Source organism: Jaculus jaculus, chromosome 2, assembly GCF_020740685.1.
Source record: "Jaculus jaculus isolate mJacJac1 chromosome 2, mJacJac1.mat.Y.cur, whole genome shotgun sequence".
Taxonomy (NCBI): Eukaryota; Metazoa; Chordata; class Mammalia; order Rodentia; family Dipodidae; genus Jaculus; species Jaculus jaculus.
Window position 1 is genome coordinate 54,410,850 of NC_059103.1, and position 15,625 is coordinate 54,426,474.

Below are 15,625 nucleotides of genomic sequence, written 5' to 3' on the forward strand. Positions count from 1 at the left end.
AGACACATACACCACCTTGCACATCTGGTTTATGTAAGTACTGGGGAATTGAGCCTGGGTCCTTTGGCTTTGTAGGCAAGCATCTGAACCACTAAGCCATCTCTTCAGTCCCATAGCACTTTAGAACAGCTCTATAGCAACTAGTGTGGACGTGAAGAAAGAGTGTTAATTGCTGGATGTATAGTGTGGACAAATCTGAGAATTAAAATATCCAAGAGAATCTAGCCTGGGGGGAAGCCTCTTTACTTTTGTGACTTTTTTTTTTTTTTTTTTTTTCCTGCAGTGCTTTAGGATTGAACTAGGAGGTTTGTGCATGCTAGGCAAGTACTTTGAGCTGTATCCCCTATCTCCTTTAATTTTTACTTTCAGGAGCTCAACAGTAAATATTAGAGGAAAAAATAAAGATCATTCTTGTTATAGGGTGCTGGTGTTTAGGCATAATCCTTGAACCCCAAATTCTGAGTTTGTGTCTGCTTTTAACCAAAGAACTGGATAAACCAAATTGAAAGTATAATTTATCAAGCACCACTTTTTTATTTAGGAATATACAAGGGAAAGAAAGGGTCCAAGAACCAAAGAAGAGAGGAAAGAGAAGAAAATGCAGAGAGGTCCTGTTATGTAGGAGTCAGGAGAAGTCGACATCTCATGGGTAGTGGGGAAAGTTTACCAGTACAGGAACCTGGAAGTTCAGGAGAGATAAGCAGCCAGCAAGGAGGGCCCTGCCCACCCGGTGTATACTTATAACTTAAGGGTGGTTGGCCCTACCTTCAGGCTCAGGTGAGCAGAGTGAGGGCTGATTGGTCTGGGCTAGGGGCTGGCTCAAGAAGAGGCCAGGCATGAAGCCAAGTTTTTGGGGCTGAGTTTAACCAACCACAATGCCAGGATCAGATTTAAATTCTAAGATAGGGAAACTCCCTCCCATGAGGGGCTTAGGTTAATTATGGAAAAAGATCTAGGTAACTCTTTAGTCAAGAGATAAGATGAGATCCTTCTCTGGTTTCTTGTAAAGTGAAGGTTGCAAGGGCAGATTTAAAGACATTTGTGCTTTTTACTTTTGGGGTCCAGTCACTGTAAACTACTTAGCAAAGCTACCTGACTTCCTCTCATTCTGGCAGGAGGAAGAGAAGAGCAGCCATTTTGAAAAATGCCAAAGTACTCTAGTCTTACCAAGGAGTAACTAATAAGGCTTAGTTTAACCTGATAGAGTTTTACCAGGATCTAGTAGGCCCTGGAGAAGGTAATATTTCATAACTGTCTATGTGGGCTATAGCCTACTGCAGCCACCCTGTTCCAGGTAGGTGGAATCAATAATTGGAGAATACTTTGGACTTCAGGGTCCAGAACATAGCATCGTAAAAGACAGAAGATGTAGTTCAGTGATAGAGGGCTTGTGCAAGGCCCTGAATTTGATGTCTAACATTGATAGGAAATGTCAAATAATATAACAAGGAATTATTCTTTGTTTATTTAATGTTTATTGAATATTTACCAGGCATGTACTAAATCCTAGGAAGACAGAGAATGTATGTACCTGCAGAGGAAGCAGTAACTAAGTGAACAAATCATTGTGCAGGGCGCACAGTGAAGAACAGTAAAGAAATCAGGGGAAAGATCTGGAAGCAGGAAAGGGTTGTGTTTCAGAGCTGGCCTGACCTCATGATGTACCTGAGGTAGCCTGAGGGTTTCCCAAAGCTTTGCTGTACAGAGCCTAATGACTTCAGTAAGGTGCTGTCATTCCTACCCCCGTCCCCCGCCCAGGGATTTATTTGTTTTCAAGAAAGATGTGAAAGAAAGGTATTAAGTGTGTGTGTGCTGGGTATGACATTTCAGAGAATTCTTTTTTCTGTGTGCTTAGTTTGTACAATGTGGTATGTGTATGGTGTATGCTCATGTATGTGCTGATGGCATCCCTTTGCTGTCTCTTCTCCCCACAGGACTGGGGTTACATATATGCATGGCCATGCCCAGCTTTTCATGGGGTGTTGGAGGTTTCTGGCTGCCTCAGGCCCTCATACAGGAAGCTCACATTAACTACTGAGTCACCATCTTTCCAGTCCCCAAAAGTTGTTTATTTTTATTTGCTATTATTATTTATTTGAGAGTGACAGAGAAAAAGAGAGAGAGAAAGAGGCAGAGAGAGATAATGGGAGCATCAGGCCTCCAGCCACCTGGAAACTAACTCCAGATGCATGCGATACTTTGTGCATCTGGCTTACATGGTACTGAGGAATCGAGCCTCGAACTGGGATCCTTAGGCTTCACAGGCAAGTGCTTAACAGCTAAGCCATCTCTCCAGCCCCCCAAAGTTATTTTTGTATATGTAGAGCCTAGTTGGAGAGGGGCAGGTGGGGCCTGATGGAGGATAGTGGTGACATTCCCTCAGGGAGCTGGAAGGAAGTGAAGCAGTCCAGAGCACAAGTTTATTCTGTGGATAGAATTTATAGGTTTTGTTGATGGCTTGAATAAGGACAATGAGAGGAAGGGAGGAGTCATGTCTGAAAACGCAGATTTTTGCTACTAAGTGCCATTTTTCCATTATGCATATATTACTGCATTAAGCATTTTGTTTTCATTTTGGCCCAGTTCTTCTCAAAACCAAATTGTTAAATATCATTTTTAAATATTTACCTTCCCAGTTTCTACTTTTTTGCATTACAGAAGTCTTCATGAATTTCTTCTACTTTCTTGTTTAGTAGGAAGGACATTTTTGACATCTTTCTTTGATGTTTTGTTATTTCAGTAGCATTTTATTGGTTAGCTCTTGCTGCTGAAGGTTTAAACTAAGTTGATTTACCACTTATAGTGCAGTCTCTTGAAATGAGATCTCTGAGTGCCATCCATGCCCCAGTGATGCATAGGAGTCTGAAAGCCTGTACCTATTGAGAGGGATCCTCCTTCTCTGCCACCTTGCCTCCAAAGGGTGATGATAGTGGAGCACCAGGTACTGGACTGGAAGTAGGGCCCCTGGTATCTAAAGGCCCAGCTTTGATGCTGAGACAAATGTAAACCAAACTAATAGAATGAGTATAATAGTATAAAGGGGATTATTGCATTGGCTTACACAATATAGGATGGGCAGTCCAACAATGGCTGTCTGTAGGTCAGAGAGTCTGAGAACCCAGTGGTTGCCCAGCCTAAGAGGCTAGGTGCCTCAGCAGTCCCAATCTGGCATTGAAAGCCTCGAGAATTCCTGGAGAGCCATTGGCGTTCAGTCCATAGTGGAAAACCAGAGAAGCTGGGTTCCAGTGGCTGTGAATGCTGGCAGCAACAGGGTAGATGTACTCACCAGTGAGAAGCTAGTGCAGCCAGGCAGGGGAACCTCTATATAAGCTGCCACCAGAGAGCTGCTCACTTTGGGGAGAGTCTTCCTTCCTTAGTTAATCCTTCCTGGAAATGCTCTCATAGAGCATTACCTGGTTCCTGATCAGATCAAGTTGACACTAGAAGTTAACTGTCACAAAGGGGCATGAAGTTCCGTTTAGAAAATTTTACTTTCAGTCTTAAAACAAGTATACCATCTTAGTAATTGGAACTTATTACATTTTACTAAAATAAGGGCTCTTGTGGATGAATTGAGATCTTATATGTAAAGCAGTCTTTAATTAAGTTTAATACATGAGGAATGAATTACTTTAAATTTTTCTAAGAAATGGAGAGAAACTGGGAAGAAAATTCTTTAGACAGTAATGCATACAGAGTTTTTTTTCACACTTAAATGAGAAACCAGAAATGCATATAAAACATAAGAACTTCAAAAACATCTTAGGCACAGACTACTATTAAATATCCATGACTGTTTTTGATTTCTCATTACATTAAAATACTCAAAGGAACTTCACATTGAAGACATTTAAAAATAGCTCAATCTTAAAAAGAAGATATAAAGTATTATCAGCTGTGCTTTTTATACATAATTAGCATGTGCCTGTGGAAGTATAATGACTTTGAGTGTAATGATACTGTTCATGATAAAAAGTTCAAATGGTAAAAATCAGAGCTACAGCTGGGTGACACATTTAAAAATGATTTCAAAGATGACTCCAGCATCCAAATGAGATACTTTCATCCCTTGTAATCCCATTTTGTCCACAGTAGGTCATAGAGGACTCTACTGATAAAAGTCCTATCCAAATTGTTTCATTTTTGTCCTTTCTTAAGATTTGTTATGTGCTCACCATTTCCTGCACTGCTTGGTAGGCCTCTGTAAAGCCATACCACCTTTTGCCTTTTCCAGAGATGGCTCAGAATTCTCCAGGTTTTGCCTCTGACTGTCAGTTTTGGCTGCAGAAGCTTTCTGTATGGGAGCAGGCCTCCACTTTGGAAACCCAGCAGGACACCTGCCTTCATTTGTCCCAATTCCAGGAGTTCCTGAGGCAGTTGTATGAAGCCTTGAAAGAAATGGTAAGTAGTAGATAGAAATAGTGGAAGCATTTTGTTTATCTGAGACTCCATAAGATTTCACCAGGCTAAAACACTACCCAGTTAGGGACTTGATTATTAATCTAACTGAATTTGGAAGACCAGATTATCTGCAGGTAACTTTCTGCAGGCAGTAAGCAAGAGCTGGTTTCCTACCCTCCAATTTATTATGCTATTGCCTTTTCCTCTTAGCCAGCTATGTTGTTACTGAGACTTCTGGGACCAGATTGTTTATGCCTGCCTCCCTCCCACTTCATCTCTGTCTCCTCCCCTTCCTTTTTCTTCTACCCTACCTCTCTCCTCCCTGCCTTTTTCCTCTTGTATCCTCTCCTGTCCTCTTCTTTCTTCTTTATGTAGGACTGGGCCCTTACATGAGTCTTCTATCACTAAACTATACTCTTTATTTTTTGTTTTTTTGAGGTAGGGTGTCACTCTGGCCCAGCCTGACCTGGAATTCACTATGTAGTCTCAGGGTGGCCTTGAACTCACGGCAATCCTCCTGCCTCTCCTTTAATCCCAAGTGCTGGGATTAAAGGCGTGCACCACCATGCTTGGCTCTAAACTATACTCTTAACCCAAGAAAGTTATTTTATTTGTGTGTGTGTATGTGTGTGCATGCCCACATGCTCATGATGGCTAGGTCCGTTACTACTGCAAATGGAACAGTAGATGCTTGCACCACTTTTTGCTTGAAGTGCCTGTCTGGGAAATTGAACCTTTGATGGCAGGCTTTGAAAGCCACTGCTAAGTCATCCCCCCATCTTATTTTTATTTTTACATAAACAAGACGTGGATTGCCACTGCTAAGTCATCCCCCCATCTTATTTTTATTTTTACATAAACAAGACATGGATTCTTTCTGTCAAGTAATAAGTGGAATTCTGCCGCACCTCAAGGTCTTTGTTTCTCTCAAATTTTCCAGATTGCTAAAATGACTTACCCTTTCCTTTGTTTTCCGACTGGATTGCTTAAGTGCAATAAGATCTGTTCTAAAGTTGATATCTTAGATAAGGTACTAAAATCTGTCGCATAAGTATTTTGAGATATTTTCTGAAAATATTCAGATTTTGAATATTTCACTTATGTAACATATTTTGTGTAATTTCATGTGCTTCCTAGTGGTGTAATATTATTTACTTTAAGTGAAATATATTTCTTATTTCTTTTGTATTTTTATACCATTTTATTGGTATGTTTTAAAATAGTAACATGTGAACAGATTAACATTTACTCACTTTCCTGTGATCAATATATTAAACTTTTCAGAGCATTTTAATTTAAAAAGTGTATGATAATAAATATATGTTTAACTATTAAATAAACCAAAATAACAAGACTATATTTTAATGTTGTAATATAATCTATACTTTACTAAGAATTTGATACCATGAAACATTGAAGGAAGGAAAGTTAACTCCAAATTAATGTTAAATAATATAGTAAAGATTGATAGAGTAAGTATTTTTTATGAGAGTATGTTTTCATATTATGAATATATTATTGTTTGATATTTACTTTTAAAATTCAAAATTAAAAGCCTAATTGTCACTTAATATAGGTGCTCTGGTATAATGCTTCTCATTTTGTTGATAATATGAGTTCATGTCTTTAGAAATCGGAAGGAAAGGCTGTGTGAACAGACAATGCCAAGTTTGAAACTTTTTTTTTTTTTTTTTGGTAGTAAGATTAGATAACTTGACCTTAATGTGGTCCCAGAAAGTCTAGGCCCAGCCTTGATGCTGAGACAGATGTGAAGGGTTCATTGCTACAACATCAGGGAATGTTTCTCTTCAGCATACCTGTACATTATCTCAATTTTGTCTCATTTCTGAACTCTCATGAAAGGTAAAGAAGTGGGAAAAGAGCCGGTTGTAAGCCAGAATGTATATTTTTCTATCTTAAGCTGTTTTCTATTTGGTTGATCTTTTTTGTTATCTCAGAGGTTAGGTTGTTGCAGATTAAGTATGATGTCATTTAGCATATAACAACCAAAATAGTAATAAACGGAGATACATATCTTTATGCTTTGGCCGCTTTTCTTTCTTTTTACAAGTTCCAGAGTTCTTGTCTTTTTAAATGTTCTTTGAAATAGCTTTACTGGAGCTGAGTAAGGAATTGTCCTATTTACACTAGAAAAAAATACCAGTATGCCGAGGTAGGATTATTTAGCTATTGGTCATCAGTGTTTTCTTTTATTTTTTTTTAACCCTTACACAATCCATATTATATTTAAATGAAGTAACCTTTCCTGACATTTTGAGCAAAATGCAATCAATTTTGTGAGAAAATTGAAATGATCTAATTATGTCCTATTTAGTTTTGACTTAAGAATGAAGTAGGGTGGTTGGTTGCTAGTTAAACTTTGAAATTCTTACTTAAAGATTTTTTTTTTTTTTTGGCCATTTTTCTAAAATCTACTGAAGAAGTATTCAGGCTCTTTTATCTACTGTTAATTCAGTCTTTCTGAGTTACATAGTATCTTTTCCTACTAAAACATGCACTTTTTTTTTTTTTTTACAGGATTCTGATACAATTATGGAAAGATTCCCTACAATTGGTCAACTCTTGGCAAAAATTTGTTGTAATCCTTTTATGTTAGCATACGGTAAGAACCTAAGATATGTCCTCTTAAAACACAGATTTCGCAGGGCGTGGTGGTGCACGCCTTTAATCCCAGCACTTGGGAGACAGAAGTAGGAGAATTGCCATGAGTTTGAGGCCACCTTGAGACTCCATAGTGAATTCCAGGTCAGCCTGGGCTAGAGTGAGACCCTACCTTGAAAAAACAACAACAACAACAAAAAACCCCCACAGATTTCTTTCTTTTTTCAAAAATCTATTTATTAGAAAGAGGGGTGGGGAGAGAATGTGGACATATCAGTGCCTCTTGCTGCTGCAAACTTCCGACACATGTGCCCTTTCTGTATCTGGCTTTATGTGGGTATTTAACTTGGGTCGGCAGGCTTTGCAAGCAAGCACCTTTAACCCCTGAGACATCTTCCCTGCCCTCAAACCCAGACTTCTAATGACCATTTCATCTTTGTATTGTCTAATAAGGTCCAGAGGCTTAAATTTCAAACATTTTCATTTTCATGGCACAACTTGTCAAATGTATTCATTCAGAGAAGGTAGTTGTTGTTCATGGTACTCTATGTTTGTATAAACAATATACACATACATATATACACACACAACCAAGACATGCATATCTATAGGAAAATAGGGCTTCTTGTATTTATTTAGTTATTTATGGTTGTTTTTGAGACAGGGCTCAGGCTGGCCATGAACTCATTAATGTAGCTGAGGATGACCTTAAATTTATGATCTTCCTACCACCACCTTCCAAGTACTAGGATTATAGGTATGCATCACCATGCTCATTTTCTCCCTGATGAATGAAATGCTAGTATCTGTCAGTGATCATTTTCATCACCTCATTTTAAATCCAGTGTAAAATGAGTACACTATTAATATCAAGTTAGTTTCTTTGTTTCACAGTTTCATATGAACTCATACTGTTTCTCATGTTGTAATTTCATTGTTTAGAGTTTGAATCCTGCCATGGCTTGGCCATTTTCTTTAAGAGAGATATTGTGGTTTTAAAAAGGTTGAGAGAATTTGGGGACACTAACCTCTTTCCAGCCTGTCTAGTCTTATTTACGTTGCTTGTCATCCTCCACACTATAGTGTACCATCATAGGGAGACCCATCACTAGCAGTGCCAAATGGCAGCTGTCAGGCTCGTGGCTCCTGCATTCCATTCCCTTTGCTTCTGTTCTACATTTCCCCCCCTTAGGTCTTCTTTGAAGTAAACTTACTGGGGCTGAGTTGTGAATCTTTCTTTTTTTAATATATATTTTTTATCAATTTATTTGTTTGTTAGAGACAGAGAGAAGGAGAGAGTGAGGATGGGCGTGCCAGGGCCTTTAGTCCCAGCCAACAAACTCCACACACATGTGCCACCATGTGTATCTGGCTTACGTGGAACCTGGAGAATTGAACCTGGGTTCTTAAGCTTTGCAGGCAAGTGCCTTAACTGCTAAGCCATCTCTCCAGTCCTGTGGATCTTTTTTATATCCCCAGAGTTTTCATCATCTCCCTTATCATAATACTTATCCACTGTCTGATGCCCCAGAATACAAGTGTCTACCTCTGGAGAGCTGAGCTATAGAGTTAGCTCTCTTTGTCATCTTCAGGTCTGGCATAAGGTACAATCAGCTCCTCTGAAGGAGCCCAGTTGAAGTTTGTTGCCTTGGATTGATAAATTATTAGCTACTGAAATACTTACTTTTCATCTTTTTTTAAAGTCAAACATTAATAGCATAACATGATATTAGAACCAAAAATAAAAGGGATATTCCCCTTTGATGCTTTTCAAAAGTTTTTTTGTATGTGTATGGGTAGTATGTGTGGCATGGAGTGTGTGTGTGACTGTGTATTCATGTGTATGTGTGCATATGCTATGACTCATGCATGTAGAGACCAAGGACAATATCTGATGTCCTCCTCTATCACTTGTCTGTGTTTCTTCCTGAGACAGTGTCTACATCCAGAGCTTCAGTTTTCTTGAGCCCCAGTGAGTCTCTCAGAGGTCTTCACTCCCACAGCACTGGGGTTGCAGACATGTGTGACCATGAGTGCTGAGAGCTGGGGCATCAAACTCAGGTAGCCTTGTGTCCACTCAAAAAATCATGCACATGTAGCATGCACTCTTAATCACTGAGCCACCTCTCTGTCCCCCAATTTGATGTTTTTAAAAATTGTCTTTTAAGCCGGGTGTGGTGGTGCACGCCTTTAATCCCAGCACTTGGGAGGCAGAGGTAGGAGGATCGCCGTAAGTTCGAGGCCACCCTGAGACTCCATAGTAAATTCCAGGTCAGGCTAGGCTAGAGTGAGACCTTACCTCGTAAAAAAAGAAAAAAAAGGAAAAAAAATAGTCTTTTACCACTTTTAACTGTCAGAAGTTGCTGTAAAAGTCATGACATGCATCTGGGCTTGTGGTAAGTGCACTGCACACTCAGCCTCACCCAATCCACCTCTGCCCTTGTATGTTCCTGCTCCATCTCACTTATGTGTCTGACTCATCCCACCTTCCACTCAACCTTTTTCAAGGTCTTGATTTTAAATGGCAAAACTAGTGATTAAGCACTGTGTTTACCCACCATGGCCACATTTAACTCTTCTAACATATGCAAACATACACACACAAATGCATTTTGTGAAAGACTATTTTTATATGCAGCTCATATTCACCATGCTGTTTTGTAAGTGATTTTCATAACACAGAACTGATTTCACAAGTGCTCATGTATCATGACTAAAAGTTTAAAAATCCTGAACTGGGTTGATCTTTATGGCATGACAAGCATTGAATGACATACATTTTTAAAAGCAGCACCCATTGTTGGATGTTTCACAGATCCAGTTATTGCAGTTTAGGAGAAAACTACTTAAAAACATATTTATCGTGTGTGTGTGTGTGTGTACACGCATATCCATGCCACAGTACAGGTGTGGAGATCAGACCACTACATTCAGGTTATTCGCCACCTTTCTACGTCACTTGATGCTGGATTACTGTTTGTGGATTCTCACTCTCATGTTGTTTCTCTTTGCTCTGCTTGCCATGAGCTTCTGGGGATTTCTTCTGTTTTTGTCTCTGTTTCTCATTTTACTGTCAGTTTCAGCATACTGGGATTATAGTAGGCTGCCTTAGTTTCTGGCTTTTTACATTGAGTCTGGGAATTGAACTTGGGTACTCTGGCTTGAGTGGTGCGTACTTTGTCCACTGTATCATCTCCCAAGCTCAAGAATATAAGAGGCACCCCTAACTCATGAATATTAAAATGTGGTCAAGATTGTGTTGTAGAGTGAGGCTGGGCAAGTACATAGTGGGCCTAACTGAGCTCTCAATGATAGTTTTAGATCATAGGTAATTATGGATTACAGTACATATGTACTTGACCAGAGCACAAAACTTACTAGTTTATTGACTTCTATCTTGTAGTGTTCTTTGTCTGTTAGATCGTGCTTCATACATGCAGACACACTCATACACACATGTTAGTAGTTTTCATATGCAAAGCCTTAGGGAAAGAGTATCTGCCCCTATCCTATATTTTTCTGTCTGAGAGAAAATATATCAGTCTGACTTGAGATAAAGTTTTCTGTTGTGGTATTCTGCATAAGGAAGGTTTTAGAGGAGAACCTGAACTGGGGCTGACTGATGGTGAAAATAGTGTGACAGCATTCTCTAAGACAAGCCACTGAGACAGAGGTTGGGCTAATTTATACTTGTGGCCTTCAACTCTGATCTGTCTAGAGCTTCTATCTTAGTGCTTTATCTGAATTACACAGGTAGACATGGATTCTCTGTCCCTCTCTGTTTCAGCATTTGTGTTATCTTTGAACTGCTCATAAAATTTAAAAGTTCATCTTTGCTTCTGACCTAATAGAGGCAACTAATGGCCAAAACCTCCATAAGCAATCAAGAACATGCCAGGATCACTTGTTTCAGTGTTGTGTACTTCTCCTGGAAAGATTAAAAAAACATTTTCAATATCAAAATTGCATATTAAAAATAGTAAAGGCCAGGCTGGAGAGAGAGCTCAGAGGTTAAGGCACTTGCCTGCAAAGCCTAATGACCAAGTTCAATTTCCCAGTACCCACATAAAGCCAGGTGCACAAAGTGACGCATATGTTTGGAGTTCATTTGCAGCAGCTGGAGGCTGTAGCATGCACATTTTTTCTGTCTGTCTCTCTCTATCTCTCTCTGCTTGCAAATAAATAAAAAATAATAATAAAGGCTAAGGTAGCAGGAGCAAGAGTGTGATTTGTCTCCAACAGCACTAGCACCAAAACAAAACAAAGGAAACAAAAGCAAAACAAAACAAAACAAAACAAAAAACTAGATTCTCAAACCAACCTAACAATAACAAAACCCCAAAGCAACAGGACAAGTAAACAGTTTCCTTCATGGCAAAAAGTCATTCAGTCGCCCACAGTGTGAGTTGAACCTAGAATCAGAAATAAGGGCCATGGTGGAAAAGAGATGGCTTGGAAATGAAGACACAATAAAGATAAGATAAGATAAGATAAGATAAGAGAAGAGAAGAGAAGAGAAGAGAAGAGAAGAGAAGAGAAGAGAAGAGAAGAGAAGAGAAGAGAGAAGAAAGGTAATGGTATAAAGGGAGAGAATATCTTATTTGGTGAGGCCCTCTACATACATATTCTGCCTTCACATTCTGCTTTCTGGATCTTTGATTCTCAGTCTATCTACAGATGAAGCCTGACAGCCAAACCTTCTCTTCCTCACTATTAATGATCTATTCTCTGTAGCATTTTCCCCCACAATTTAGCTGAAAACAGTATCATCTCTAAAATTCACAGCCTTCATATATTCAAACTGCAGCATTTGGCTTTACATGAATTCAACTGACTTAAATTTCAGAGCATGCCTTACTTAAGTAGTTTATCCACTGAGCCATCTCCTTAGCCCCCAAATTGTCTCACAAAGCTTTGAGCTGTAAAAGCTAGGGGAACAAAGAAAATCCCTCAGAATAACCCCCGACTTTTTAGAGATAGTAGCTATGAGGAAGGGTAAGCTTATGATTGTGGCTGGGAGAAGAGGAGGAATAGGCATAAGAATTTACTGATAGTATCCCTTGCTTTGTGGATGAAGACATAGATGTGGCATTCTCTTGTTTGTTGTGTGCTTAGATCTTTGTTAAGCTTTTAGAAGCACTGTTTATTAGATCATATTGTGGAAGGTGGAGGGCCTCAGGTAGGTCTGTGGAAAAGTATGCCAGATGCTGAGTGTGTTACTCTCTCCTTCACAGCCTCACTGTAAAATATGCATTGCTTTACTGTGGTTACTATGTTAATAGCTTCTGATTTCATGTCTCATTTTTGTTTCCTAATTGTGCCATAACATTTATAGCTGGAAAGGACTCAGTCATCATAAACAGAGAAAGAAAGATAGCAGTTATGTGGCTTTAAAAAGATTGAAATTACTAATGGTTTGAAATGTGAAATAAAAAACATCTCGAGAAGAGCCCAGTTCGTTTGGTTCTTTCCATCATTCTTCTTTGGCTTTAAGAACTGCTTCTGTTACAGAAAGGGAATTGCCACAGAATTGCTAAACATGAATGATCCCAAACCCACAAGTAAAAGAAGAAAGCCCACAGAGTTAAGTTTCCTGCATGCTTGGTCTGTGAACTTAGTTCTTTGAGATTCTCCTAAGCGTAAAGTTTTAAAAGTTTTTAATGTAGATTCTTTTTTTTTTTTCCTATTTGATAAAACCTACTAATTTTAGCCTCATTCTCTGTAGATGAAAGCCAAAAATTTCTAATGTGGTGCTTATGTTGCCTGATTAAGAAAGAACCACAGAACTCTGGAGAGTCAGAACGTAACTTCTGGGTCCGGGTAAGAGAAAATCTTAAGTGTGCACTGTTTTGAATTAAATTGGCTATTTAAGGGTTGCTTCCCCCCATCTCCTCTTTTGCCATTTTTGGTTCAATTCTGTGATATTGTAGAAACGTTCTAAAACATACCTTTCACTGTTACATTATCTTGCTGAGTGTGAAGATGTTCAAGAGATTTTAGTTTGCATGATTATGTATTCCAGACAATGCTGGTCCTTAAGATGAATGTCCCAGTATTGAAAAACCTGGTGTTGAATGGTTTTGAAAACCCTTTTAGATAGCTAGGACTGTACTCCATTTTCCTTCCAGCTATTCTGTCCTCAAAGAAACTGTTTCTTTATAATTCTTATCCAAGTCTTGCTTTATCCCTCAGAATCTCTTCTGTAGCAAGTCTAAACCTTGTGTCCCAAAGTCGAGACCTGGGACAATATGCTCCAGACAAAGTACCTGGTGCCACTTGGTTACCATTTGTGGCACCTGTCCAGAAAGCTTCCTGTATTGCCCCTCTGTGTTGCCTTCCCCTGGAAGGGCAGGTCCCCACTGGAGAACACCATAAGGCTGTCTGTGCTGGCCCACCACCCGTGCTTGGGCTGCTTTTTTCTCTTACTCCCACTGTTTTGCTGTCAACCCGCAGACTAGCTGATGCTGTCAGACTCCACTCCATGTGCATGTGGTTCAGATTAGCTGCTCCATATTAGGAAATCACCCAAGCAGATTTGTGCATATGGTTTTGTCTATCAGTGCCTGGTGATATCATTACATTCACTCCTTTTTACGAGTCCTTCATTGTAGACAAAATTGGTAACAGAGATGACAACACAGTATTTGTATTTTTCTGGTATACTGAAATAAGAGTAGAAGGTACACTAGAAGTTAAAAGGATCCTCATCCTAAGGGAAGGAATGAATGCAAATTTATTTAGAGGGGAAATACATATAAAAAGATGAAGAAAGAAACTTATGGGTAGAATTAGAGAAAAAATATTTAAAATAAAGATACAGAAATAAAATAACATGTCATCTTTAATGGAATATTTATTCTAAGTTTTTAATTGTTACATTTTATTGATCACTTGATATTTGTAGGGCTATTTAGCATGTAAGTTTGGATAGCTCACTGAAATAGTCTATGAAATTATTTTTAAGAAGTGAGATTTATTTTCTTCATTTAGCTCATGATTCTATTATCTTATTAAAAATTTCTGGGCTAGAGAGATGGCTTAGTGGTTAAGGCACTTATCCAAGCATAAAGATCAAGGTTTGATTCCCCAGGACCCACATAAGCCAGACGCACAAGGTGGTGCATGTGTCTGAAATTAGTTTGCAGTGGCTAGAGGCCCTGGCATGCCCATTCTCTCTCTCTCTCAAGTAAGTAAATAAATAAAGTACAAAAAAAATATTTTCTAAACTGGGTGTGGTGGCATAAACCTTTAATTCCAGCACTTGGGAGGCAGAGGTAGGAGGATTGCTATGTGTTCAAGGCCATCCTGAGACTAAATCTAGGTCAGCCTGGGCTAGAGGGAATTCTACCTTGCAAAACCAAAAATAAATAAATAAAACATTTCCAGCCCATATTTTATTGTTTTGTAGCTTTCCCTGGTTTAATACCTGTTCACTTATTAAGAGGCACTTAAATTAATTGCAGTGCAAACACTTAAACACTTAAAACACTTAGTACCTACCACAGGGACCTGACAGACTGGTCCCAAGATCACTCCAGAGCAGTGGTTGGTAGAACTACATGTCGGGGTGCTGGTAGCGGCCCAGAGGCAGAGACTTGATCAGACTTGAGGGATTGGAGATATTTCTGGAGGAACGAGGGCCACAAGGTGTGGCTAGAGGTGTCAGCCCAAAGAGAGTGTGCAGAGCATGTGGGGTGAGAAAACATGCATGCAGAAAGCTGCCAAAACCTGGTGTTCTTGGGCTTATGGTGAGCATGAAGCTGGAGAGATGCAAATATGTGACTGTAAAACACTGAAAGCTGTGAGGAACCACCAAAGTATATAAACATGAAAGTATGGTAGGTATGGTGGTTTGATTCAGGTGTCCCCCATAAACTTAGGTGTTCTGAATGCTAGGAGATTTAATGCCTCCTGCAGGCAGTGTATTGTTGGGGGCAGGCTTATGGGTATTATAGCCAGTTTCCCATGCCAGTGTTTGGCACACTCTCCTGTTGCTATGTTGGCCAGGAGGTGATATCATCCCTCTGCTCATGCCATTAATTTTCCCTGTCGTCATAGAGCTTCCCCTTGAGCCTGTAAGCCAAAATAAACCTCTTTTCTCCCCACAAGCTGCTCTTGGGTTGGGTGATTTCTACCAGCAATGCGAACCTGACTGCAGTACTAGGCGTGAGTTTGGTAACTGACAGTGAAGGGAAGTTGATTTGGAGGAAGAAAGTAGTAGTTTGGAAGCTCCCACAGCAATCAGGAGGGCCCAGAGGACATGGAGAATGAGCCAGGTTTACTAAATAAGGAAGATTTCCAGAAGGTTTAATAGTAGACTGAGTGCCAGTCTGTTTAGGGACTGGTAAGAAATGCACAGAGAGGACATGACAAAGTGTGCTGTAGGAGAACAAGCTGACTCACTGGCAAAGGTTCAACAGTGAGCAGTGACTAGTAATGCAGGAGTGAAACCTCGGATGAGCTGAGGCAACCCAGAAAGTAGGAGAGAGAGCTAGAAAAAGCCCAGAGGTCATTAAGGAGACAGTAGAGTGATGTCAGCTACAGAATTCAAGAAGTTGATGGAGGGACAAATGACAGTCCTTCAAGAACGGTAAGGCTGCAT

General features: G+C 39.6%; 1 protein-coding gene across 5 annotated transcripts in view; it reads left to right on the forward strand.

Annotated features, from left to right (window-relative positions):
• The window catches only part of Fancc (FA complementation group C), a 264,880-nt gene that overhangs the window by 75,368 nt on the left and 173,887 nt on the right, over positions 1-15,625 (forward strand). For all 5 annotated transcript variants that reach the window (XM_045143857.1, XM_045143854.1, XM_004656859.2 and 2 more), the window contains exons 2-4: positions 4,235-4,401; positions 6,940-7,024; positions 12,749-12,843. In XM_045143857.1, coding sequence (XP_044999792.1) covers positions 4,237-4,401; positions 6,940-7,024; positions 12,749-12,843 — 345 coding nt within the window. In that variant the 5' untranslated portion in view covers positions 4,235-4,236. The remainder of the gene's footprint in view (positions 1-4,234; positions 4,402-6,939; positions 7,025-12,748; positions 12,844-15,625) is intronic.